Source organism: Cynocephalus volans, chromosome 3, assembly GCF_027409185.1.
Source record: "Cynocephalus volans isolate mCynVol1 chromosome 3, mCynVol1.pri, whole genome shotgun sequence".
Taxonomy (NCBI): Eukaryota; Metazoa; Chordata; class Mammalia; order Dermoptera; family Cynocephalidae; genus Cynocephalus; species Cynocephalus volans.
Window position 1 is genome coordinate 19,139,969 of NC_084462.1, and position 12,029 is coordinate 19,151,997.

The 12,029-nt window shown below is 41.5% G+C and overlaps 1 protein-coding gene across 1 annotated transcript in view; it reads left to right on the plus strand.

Moving 5' to 3' along the window:
• The window catches only part of SDK1 (sidekick cell adhesion molecule 1), a 983,203-nt gene that overhangs the window by 816,049 nt on the left and 155,125 nt on the right, over positions 1-12,029 (plus strand). Inside the window, exons 21-22 of the mRNA XM_063090679.1 lie at positions 1,623-1,814; positions 5,024-5,145. Coding sequence (XP_062946749.1) covers positions 1,623-1,814; positions 5,024-5,145 — 314 coding nt within the window. The remainder of the gene's footprint in view (positions 1-1,622; positions 1,815-5,023; positions 5,146-12,029) is intronic.

Here is a 12,029-nt window from a genome sequence, read left to right on the forward strand (position 1 = left end):
AGAACACTACCAGAAACATTGTAAATACCCTCTATGTATTTGATGTTGTTAGTACTCATGGTCCTGAAGGTTTTTGTGTTTCTGATTGTACAGTTATTTCCAAAATTCTGAATTAGCCAAAAAGAAGGAACTGATGGAGAGCATTGTGATTTTATTGCTGGTCCATTGAGAATGAGCAGACCAGACATCGTGGTGGGCAGATGAGGAGGAGGGAGATTCTAGGGTCGAGAATTAGGGGTGGGAGGAGGGAGGAGGCAGCAGTGAGTGGCCAGCCTGGTGGTCAGGCTGCTCAAGACTGACTAGGGCTGGAGAGGCTGCACAGCCGTAGGCAAACACAGAGAGGAGGGCGGTTCAGTGAGCCACATGGGCCTGCGGCAAAGCCCAGAAGCCAGGAGAGCCGCCTCCACTCAGTGACTCAGCTCACTTAATCCGGGGGCTCTTAATGTGCCCTTGAGGCACCAAGTGATCAGGCCACCCCTCTGGTTGCCTTTATTTCTTTCATGTTCCCTCTGTACCACCCCAGCAAGGGAGCAGTCACCTGTGTCAGCATACAGCAGTTGCCGGGCTGTATGAGGGCTGCGGGGATAGCAAGTGGGGAGCCGGTCTTGACATTAATTTTTTTTTTTTTTTTTTAAATATTAAAGTCCCAAGACGCTATCCTCTAAATTCTTGTTTACCTGTAAGTGCAACTTTCTAACTTTATTTATTACTGCCGTCAGAATGAGAAGGAAGTTTAAGATGTGTCCTAGTGCTTCAGTATCACAGAGTTTATTGACTGAAAAGAAGAAAGAGCAAGCATTTTTGGTGGTTTTCCTTTGGCCCATGAGCTCTTTCCATCATTGTCTCCCTCTTTAAAAGACACTTTTAAGCATTCTCTAATCACATAAACTCCCCTCCAAGGAGGAGCTAGTTGGGTCTTTTTTCTCTAAGCCCCAAATCATGATGGAATCTGAGGTTGAATAAATTGTGATCGTGAGGCCCCACTGGACTGAACAGAGTATAGGGGAAAATCAAATTTTGCTGGGAAAACAGGATATTCAAAAAGGGGAGAGGCAGAGCGAGAAGCAAAACTCATGAACTCAGATTAAAGGAAATTTTTCCAGGCAAAGGTCTTTGCAAAATGGAAGAGTGGCCTATCGATCATTTCATAAAGGAAAAAAGGTAGAGGAGTTTCCACAAATTATTTGCAGCCCAAAAGCATGCCACTAATTTAGGGTACTATATAATGAAAATATCAACTTATAAAAATGGAAACATTAGAGAAATGCATCCATAATTTGACAAGAGAAGGTGAAATAGAGCACAGCAGGCTGGCAGTCACCACTCACCATTCTTCAGTCCATGTACCAGGTGAGGTTACCTGAATCTCAGACAAGCCCCCGTCCTCCTGAAGCTCTCTCTGTCAGGGAAAGACAGGCACTAGTGTTGTGAGAAGGGTGCAGGAGAACTCTATGGGAGCACAAAGCAGGGGCCTTCACTCTGAGCTTTATTTTGGTGGGGCAGTGGATACTAATGGGCTTTAGCAGATTTGCCCAGATCTGCAAAGATAACACCATGACATTCAGCCTCAGCCCTGGGCTTGCAGGAGACCCTGAGTCAGCTCTTGTATTATTACTCTGTAGGCTATCAGATTTCCTGGGAGGTGTATGGAAAGAACGACTCTCGTCTCACACACACTTTGAACAGCACGACCCATGAGTATAAGATTAAAGGCCTGTCATCTCTCACCACCTACACCATTGACGTGGCTGCTGTGACTGCTGTGGGCACTGGCCTGCCGACTTCATCCACCATTTCTTCTGGAGTGCCTCCAGGTCAGTAAAGCAGTGGTTTTCCTGCTGTTGCCTCTCCCTTCGAAACTTCTGACACTTGAAGTCAGTTGGCATTTTTCTGCAGAAGCCACTAAGTGCCTTGATAAGGGGTATCAGTCTCCTGCTCAGGTGTTCAAGGGTAAGTGGTGTCGACCCAACTTCAGCCTTGTTTTCCAGTGTATTTGATCATGGCTTAACTTCTCTTCTGTCAGTGTGTGGATTGGGGGAAATGTGCTGAAGGGGAAAGAGAGAGATTTGGATTCCACAAAACATGAGTGTGATCTCAAGAGCCTTGAGACTCTGCACCAGCACCGAGGTACTCACCCTCCAGGGAACCCAAAACGCAGAAGTAAAGTGCAACCTTTTTTCTTTTTGAGAAAGATAAATTGGAAATATTCACATTAAAATCAAGAATAGGAAGCAAAAAACTTTATTTACTTAACAAAACAATAACAATTTGGGTTTGCAATAAGAAAAAGAAGTAGGAGAAGTTGGGAAGAAAAGGCAAAGAGAAGGAGAGAGAAAACTTTGTTAGGTGAGAGGAGAGAGCGCTCATGCTGAGCAAGCTGCTACAGTGGAGCTTGCTTTTTGGTGTAGGCACGCGTTATCATGTCCTTTTGAGATTCAGATTATCTTCCTAAATGTTCGGCACACTCATGTCAGCTTTAGAAAATTGCTACTCAACTCTTTCTCTCCAATTTTAAAGTTTATGTTTAAAATGTAGGTGTTTTTCCAAGGAATTCACAAATACATGTGAATGTGAAGAAATATCATGGGGCTATCAGTTCAATTATTTAATTAAAGCTGTAAGTCTCTTGCTGTTTAAAAGATGCCAGTTTGACTTATTTTGGTCTTTGAGAAAAGTATGACCACCTCATTCATAAGGGCCTGAAAGATCCATTTGAAAGCAGCATTTATCCCCTATAGTTATCCCCCACATCCAGGTCAGTTTTTATAACCTAATTATTTTCTTGGGAAGGAGACGTGCATGATCTGAAGAGAATACAAAACAAATAAAATGTATGCAGTTAAAAAAAAAAAAAAAGAATCCCCACAAGAATATGTGCGTCCACCATTCTTTGCCTCTTCTCACAGATTCTGCTCTAAATGCGACAGCCCAGCAGTCCCACAAGTTGTGTGTGAAAGCAGAGGAGGAGTGTGAGGGAGCATGTTGCCTCTGCTCTGGGCATTGTGACCTCACCTAGTACTTGCTAGGCAGTGTTTGATTAAGCCCTGAGCTACCTCCCCTGCCAGCAGGGGAGCCTTAAGCAGGTCTTTCTGTCCACCAATAGACCATTGGCACTGTCCTCCCTCTAAGGCAGTGGCTCTTACACTGCTACGTGCATCAGCATCACAGGGGCTTGTTAACAACACACTGCTGGGCCCCACCACAAGTGTCAAATTCGTGGGTCTGGGGAGAGGCTTGTGATGCTGCCATTGGAACAGGTTCTCAGGTGCTGCTGCTACTGTCCAGGGACTACCTTTTGAGACCCTTTCCTCTAAGGCAAGTCAGTATTTTTCAGAAATGCATTTACAAAATACAGTAAAAAATAAAATAATGATAAAGTGTATTCTTTTACTTTTTCATTTATTTCACACAAATAGCCAGTTCCCATATACACATATAAAATATTTAACAACAATTCCCAAAGCATATATTAAAATATCACTAATACGTCCAAAACAGTAGTGATGATGACGGCATACTGTTTAAATTGTAAGAAATGGCTACATCGTACACGGAGTGAGGGTAGTAGTGGAAGCACATCTGTGTGTGAATTAGCAGGTTTTTCCTGGGATGGCTTGGACACGGTCCAGCCAGGGCAGGGAAATGAGTTAGCTGACCTCTGGAAGGCCTCTTCATCCAGTGTTACTGTGGCCCACACTGCACCTGGAACAGCAGAGTGGAGAAGGAGAGAGGAAATTGAGGCGCGCTGTATAGGATTAACCAAGGTGAAGGGAGGCAGTGGAGTTGCTGTTGCTTCGTTGGCAGAACAGATCACCTGTAGCTGGAGAATGATCCTAGACGTGTCGGAGCCGTCTTAAGTACTGGCTGGAAGCAAACTCTTATAATGATGATCACTTTTGGGGAGCTGTACTTTGTTTGCTGTGCTTGAAGTTTACATCCAATAATGACTAAAGAACCATTTAAGAATCCAGACAGCTGAGAAATATAAAGAAAAGAGTCACTTGTCCTTCAATTTAAACATTTTCTGCTTCAAATTCATTAAGCTAGATGTGGAAAGGACCCTTGAGATCCTAGAGAACCTGCCTGTGCCAATACTGAATTGATCACCAAAGTGGTTTTATTGTCTCTGTGCAAGACCTGGTTTTAAATACTCCAAGCAATGGCACATTAGGAAATCACTCTCAGAAATAGTGCAGTCTGAAAGCTGTGCTTACACTGCACTTTCCTCTTCATCTCATCCATTATCTTTCTCTGGAGTATTTTGCATTGCACGATAATATAAAAGCTTTCATTTTGAACTCATAGTATTACACTTCCGAGTGGAAGAGGCTCTTTGGGGAGCAGACTACCAAAGGGTTTGTAGTTTATGAATAGGCTTAAGCCATAGGTAACCTCAGATGATGCGAGTCTCGTTGCCAGAGCAACTGCATATGGGTAGAGTGGAAAGAGTTCTGCACTTTCACCTGAATTTGGTTGTCTTGGAAACCAGACCCAAGAAGCCTAAGGCTCAAGACCTAAACACCTCCCTGTGTCATGCTGCCTAGAAGCAATACATGGGTTTGTACAAGCTTCCCTCCACCCTTGCCCCATCGATGCTTTCCAAGGCATCGTGGTAGTTATGAGATGGAGCATGGACATTCAATTCTTTCTTTTTTTCAGGAGCCAGGAGTAATTACATTTATTCATCCCTTTTTTCATGCAACAAGTATCTTTTAATTACCTGTGATGTGCAGCGATAAATAAGACATGATTTCTACCTTCAGAGTTTGTCATCTAGGAGGTCATGTTAATAATGTGTCTCCTAATGCCACTTCAGATGGCATGAATTTGACCCTAACAAAGTAAAAATCATTCTGTGATGATGTTCCTGGAGGAAGCCGTACTGCTCACTTTCATGGTTTTGAAAACAAATCCTTTTTTGGTATAGAATTATTTTGAAACTGTTTACTTGCTGACGTGTTTAATACCTTTCCTAAGCTGTGACAGAATTGAACTCTCTACCTTTCCTCTCATTCATCTCTAGATCTTCCTGGCGCCCCATCCAATCTGGTCATTTCCAACATCAGCCCTCGCTCAGCCACTCTTCAGTTCCGGCCAGGCTATGACGGGAAGACGTCCATCTCTAGGTGGATTGTAGAGGGGCAGGTATGTATCATAAAACTGGGAGCTGGAGTTTCTGAAGAGCAACGTTGGGACTTACTTGAGGCATCATTGAGTGAGCCTTAGCAGGAAGGTTAATCAATAGCTGGAGCAAACTTAGGGGTGGTTGAGAGGTGGTTGTGTTTGGAGGAGGAGAACCAGAGACTGGAGACAACTCAGATGCCGGGGACTGGATGTGGAAAGACATGGGAAAGATGTTAGACTGGGGTCCTATTACATAATAGAAGAAGTGATAATAAGGGTTAAAATTCAATTTGTGGTTCAGAATAGATACCCAAAATTTGATTGCGTGGTTGGTTGAGTTTTTTAAGTTCTGTATCATAATTAGCTACCAAATGTACTAATGGTATTAATTGTTTGGTATAATTTATCTGTCGTAGAATATGCATTCATTCAATAATATTTTTAGAGCGTGTTCTATCTCCAGGTGCTATCCTAGACATGTGGAATATAGCGGCAAACAAAAACTGATACAGTTTCTGCTGTAAGGGAAAAAAGTTCCCTCTTTGGAGGAAGGACCTCCATCTGCTGGGAAGGGAATGTACACGTTATATTTGAAGGACAGCAGGGAGGCCAGGGTGGCTGGAGTAAAGGGGTTGCAGCACAGAGTGGCAGGAAGTGAGTCTGGAGAGATGGGGGCAGATCACACAGGAGCTGAGAGAGTGGACCACAGGAAAGACTTTGGATCTGACTCCAAATGCCACAGCAAGCCGCTGGAGGGCTCAGGGGTCTGTGACAGGGTTGCACTTGAATAAGATCTCACTGGCATTGATGAATACTGCAGTCTGCCAGTGCCATGTTCTAATAAAAGCTGGAGAAAAAAGACAAAGAGCCAAATTATAAGAAGTAGTAAAATTTCAAAATAGTTATTGTTTACAGTAAAATCCTAGTGATTTTCATGACAGTACTTGTACTATATTGTAAGAAGATTCACTCCTGGAAATTGGCCACAAATTAGGGAACACATCCTATATACATCTTCAAAAGTTTTATTAAGCAAATGTTTCTGGAAATCCATGTAGGATCCTGAATCATCTAGATGGAACTGATCCATATATGGGGCTGGAACAATTATTCCCCTTGGAAAATAACAGAATATCCCTCCCTCACATCAAATTAAGAAAATGAATCGCCAGCGAATGAAAACCAAAATGATAAAAGCAAACTTTAAAACACTTAGAAGAAAATATGACTATAGGAGAAGAATCATGATATCTCACGAAAACCAATTGTGGCACTGTAAAGTCCATCAGCAGAAGGCACTGGGCAAGCACTATAGGGGCCACAGAAGCATGTGATATAGTCTTTGGTGTCTAATGATGCCATTATAGCTGAGCACCGTGAAAGCCACTGATGCAGTGCTCTCTAGAAGCTCTAGAATTTGGTATTAGGCTAGACTAGGCTGCAGTGACATAGAAATACCAACATCTCCATGGCTCAGCATACGAGAGTTTTATTTTGTGCTTCCAGAGCAGGCCTCGAAGTGGATTGCACTACTTCTGCCCTTCTCCTATTGACCAGACCTTGGTCACATGGCTCCAATTTCACTGCAAGGGCATCTGCCCAAGAAGAGGAAAAGAGGGGGTGGACATGTAGCACAGTTTCTCTGCCACAGCGTACTTGCTTTATGTTTCTGTCCTACAACCTATTTCTTTGTATTTTTAATATAAAACTTTTTAGTATACCCAAAAAGAAAGAGAGTAATATAATGAACCCTCATGTACCCATCACCCAGATTCAACAATTCTCAAGATTTTGCCACTTTCATCAATTCCCCTTTTTTGTGTTGCAGAAGTATTTTAAAGCATATTCCAGACCACATGTCATTTAGCCCCTGCAGACTTCACATGCATCTCTAAAATATATGTACATGCACCATGTATTAGTCTGTTTCTGTTGCTTATAACAAAATACACAAAACTAGGTAATTTATAAAGAAAACGAAATTTATTGCTCACAGTTTCAGAGGCTGGGAAGTCCAAAGTCCAGGGAACACATCTAGTGAGTCTTCTTTTGTGATGGCTTTACAGCAATGCATGGGTCTCACATGGCAGAAAATGGCAGAGCAAAGGCCTTTTAAAGCCCTCAGAACCATGCCCCAACCACCTTTATTAATCCATTCACTATGGCACGGTCCTACAATCCAATCACCTCTTCAAGGCCCCACCTTCAATTACCATAATAGGATTTCCCACCCTCAACAGTTACCATGGGGATTAAGAAGCCTCAATGAGGTTGGGGAGTTGGGGGGCATCCAATCTGTAGCACACCAATGTGGATGAATTTTACAAACATAGTGTTGAGTAAAAGAAGTCCTACTCCTAATTTGAGTATGTACTGTATGGCTCCGTTTATATAAAGTTCCAAAACAGGGAAAAGTAACCTTTGGTGTTAGAATACTGGTTCTCTTTGGGCCTTGTTGTTATCATTGGGGGAGATAGTGACTGGAATGTGTAAACTGGGGAGGTGGGATGGAGGTGGGCTTCTGGAATGCCAGGAATGTTGTTTCTCAATCTGGATCTGGCTCATTTTGTGCATTCTCCTGTGGCCTGTGCACTTTTCTATATGTCTTACTTCAATGAAAACCTTACCTTAAAATATGGATATTTTCTCTCATAATTATAATGAAGTTATCACATCTGATGAAATTATTAAAAATTCCTTAATATCATCTACTAACCAGTCCATATTTAAATTTCCTCAAATTTTCCAAAAACATCTTTTTACTATGGTTTTGATAAAAACGGGATCCACACAAGAGTCACACTATGCATTTTCTTGTCATGTCTCTTAAATCTTAAAAAAAAAATTTAACAGCTTTACTGAGGTATAATTAACATGCAATAAACTGCATGTACTCAAAGTGGATAGTCTGATAAATTTTGACTTAGATATACATAGACATACACCTGTGAAACCATCACCACAAGATAAGAAGCATATCCATCACCCCCAAAAGTGTCCTTGCAGCCCTTGGTGTCCCTCTCTACCAATCGTCCCCATCCTGGAAGCCACTCATCTGCTTTCTGTCACTGTAGGTTAAGTCCCTTTTAATTTAGAGGAGTCTCCTCCCCTTACCTCCCCCATGCCATTGCCTTGTGGACAAAACCCAGTCGGTGTTTCGTGGAGTGTCTGCATTGGAGATGCACCTGTTCACTTCCTTGTGGTGTCCCTTGACTTGTTCCTCTACCCACATGTGTCCCATAAACTGGAAACTCCTTTAGAAGGCTTGATTAGATTTCATTTCCACTTTTTAAATTTGTTTTCTTGTTTCTTTCTTTCTTTTTTGTTTGTTTTAGTGGTTGTTGGCAAGAATGCTTCCCAGGTAGTGCTGTGTACTTCCTACTGCAGCGGCTCAGAAGGCACAGAAGGTCTAGTTGCCCCACTCTTAGGGATGCTAAATCAAGCAGCAGGTTGTAACAGCCTGATCCCTACTTTGTCAATCCCCCCATCAGCTTTTTATCTAACGATTTCATCTGTCCATGATCTTTGCCTGAATTAATTACTTTCCTTGGATATTCAAAATGGTAATTTTCTAATTCTATCAATCTTTCCTCATTTAGTAGCTGGAACTCTGAAAAGAAGCACTTCCCCTCATCCCTCAGACTATTTAGATACCTTAAAATACAAGAAGGCAGGATAAATGCTTAATTCTTTACCTTTAATTACCAGTTTTTGGAGTAAGGAATTGGTCCCCTAGTTACTCCCGATGTTAGACAGATTTTTCTTTCTTTTTTTGTTCTGCCATCTCTTTTCCTGAGTATCCTTATGAAAGCATAAGTTTTTATGTATTGAGTGTATTTCAATCACTGGTAGTCATTATTCTTTTGGAACCTAAAATTGACTCATCTTTGGCCTGGGCAGCCCTTCATGTTCTGGGCCTTTTGACATGAAGACACTAGTCTTTGATGACTGCTTTCCTTTTTTGTACAACAGGTGTCCTAGGACCTTGTGCCTTCCTGCCCCAAGTTCAGATGGAGCTGTTCCCACAAGGGCCTTGGTTTCATTTAGTGTCCAATGGTATTTAAAGACCATAACCTGGGCACCGAGGTGGGGGTGTGCTCATTGCTACTGGCTAGTCATGGCTTCTAGCCTTTCCAGTGGACAGAGAGAGAAAAACAGAATTTTTGAAACATCATGAGTTTATGCTGATATTTCCAACTCAAATTTAAGATTATTAACCTTCAATTTATACATTAAATATTTTTTCTCTTACACTAAAATTGTGTTTTTTATAAACCTTAACTAATTACTTATTTTCTTTATCACACTATTGTACTAAGAGTTTCAAAATGGTGATTTCAAAGGTGTGCCTAACAATAAGACTATTGAATGAAATTTAAGTGCTTGTCCTTAGAATATATTATACCATGAGTGTAGAGTCAAAATACTGAGTTCTAAAGCCACATAACATAATTCTTTTATCTCTGTGGTTGTGTTACCATCTTAATATAGAATTAAATTCATTCCTTTCAGGTATTTTGTTTTGTTTTGTTCTTTTGCTTCAATTTTTAGTAATTGCTTTTTTGAGAAATCACCTTATTTAAAAAAAATTTTTAGTTCATTTTTAATTTATTTTTGAGTATGTAACTCATTTACGTGATCTCAAAGTCAACACTATTAAAAAGTTATACTCCCAGAAGTTTATTTTTGTATTAGTCCATTTTCTGTTGCTTGTAACAGGATACTTTGAAACTGGGTAATTTATAAAGAAGTGAAATTTATTCTTTACAGTTTTAGAGTTTGGGAAGTCCACGTTCTAGGGGGCACATCTGGTGAGGGCCTTCTTGTTGGTGGGGGCTTTGTACAGACTCCCATGCTGATGCAGGCAATCACATGGAGAGAGTGGCAAGAGCTCTTTAATGTGCTCACTTACTCTCCTTATAAAGCTACAAGTGCCACTCTCGAGATAACCCACTAAACCAGTAAACCATCAGTCTGTGAATGGTCTAATCCATTCACGAAGGCATAGTCATCAAGATCCAATCACCTCTTAAAGACCCCATTTGAACACTGCCGTAGTCTGATTTCCCACCGTCTTAACACTGTTACAATGGGGATAAAGCTTCAGTGAGTTTTGGGGGGGACATTCAATCCATCGAAACTTTTGTCCCCTCTACCCTGTTGTTTCTCTCTCCCATAGATAACCATATTTATTAGGTTTTTGATCCTTTGCTTTTGCAACATAAGCAATATGTATATTTGTATCCCCCTTTCTTAAACAGAATGAAGCATGTGGCACTTTGCTCTTTTCACTTGACAATGCTTCTGAGGCTTACTGTGCATTGTGTGTGGAGATCCTCCCCATCCCTTCTTACAGTGCACAGGTCTCCCCAGTGTGTGTGGGCCAGGGTTTGCTGATTTAGCTAGTCCTCTACTGACATTTCAGATGGTGGTTTTCTATTGCTGCCATAATAAGTTACCAAAACCTTAGTGGCTTACACAACACAAATGTATTATCTTACAGTTCTGTAAGTCAGAAGTCCACATGGATTTTTGTGGACTAAAATCAAGATGTCCATGGGGCAGCATTCCCTCTGGAGGCTTTGGGGAAGAATTTGCTTCCATGTTCACTCAGGTTCTTGGCAGAATTCAGTTCCTGTGGTTGAAGGACTGAGGTCCCTTTTCCATGCTGGCTGTTAACTAAGGTCATTCCCAGCTTCTAGAGGCCACTGCATTCCAGGCTCGTGGCCCCTTCCTACATCTTCAGAGCCAGCCAGGGCAGGTCAGGTTCTTCTCAGGCTTTGATTCTCTCCTCCTTCTATCTCATCTCTCTGACCGGCTCTTCTGCCTACCTTTTCCACTTTTATGGACTTGTGTGATTACTCAGGACCCACCTGGAAAATCTCCCAATTTTTAAGGCTCTTAACCTTACTCACATCTGCAAAGTCTCTCCTGCCGTATAGGGAAACATAACTCACAGGTTCCGGGGACTAGGATGTGGACAACATCTTTTGGGGTGGGGGGAGTTATTCTGCCTAAAAGTTGTTTTCAGTCTTTTACGTAATCATGTTGTGGTTTTGCCACTGTATCTTTGGGGCAAATTTCTAGAAGTGGGATGTAAACTTTCTAGATATTGCCAAATCATTCTTCTACAGGTTATAACATTTTACACTCCCAGCACCAGTATGTATATATTTTTTGCTATTCAAAAAAATTGAAGCCTAATTTATGAATCTTTTCTTGCATGCTTTTGGATTTTAAATCACAGGTAAAAAGGTTTTCCCCGCTTTCAGATGGCTAAGGAATTCACCCAATTTTATGCAAGCACTTTTATGGTTTCATTTTTACATTTAGATCTCCATCCATTTGGGACTTGTCCTTATATACGGAGTGAGGTGTGAATCTATTTTTATTATTTAGCAAATAGCTGTGTAATTTTCCCAAAGCCATTTATTAAAAAGTCCATTTTTTTCCTTCTGCTTTGTAGCGTTAAATTCCCATGTATACTTGGATATATTTCTGAACTTTTTTATTTCATTCTGTTAGTCTGGTTATTCACACATTAATTCCACATTGTTTAACTATAGAGACTTTAAAATATGTTGTAACTAGGTTCGATGATGGCAAATTCACATGTGCATCCAGTGAAAGTTTTAGCTGGCATAGATGAGGCTGGTGGTGTCAGTCCACTCTTGCCTACAGCCATTCCGGAGACTTCCTAAGACACTTCAGTGAGACCAGCTGTTCATCCTTAACCCCGGCCAGTCACAGTACATGTTCTGCTTTTGGGAGTTAGCTCGCTCTTTGCCCCCACTTGGAACCTTATCTGTGTGAGGCTTCCAGCAACCTTGCCCTGTCTGGATCCCCACCAGGTGCCTCCCTGGGTGGATTCAGCCAGATGATTTTGCCCTTTCTCAGTCCTCTCC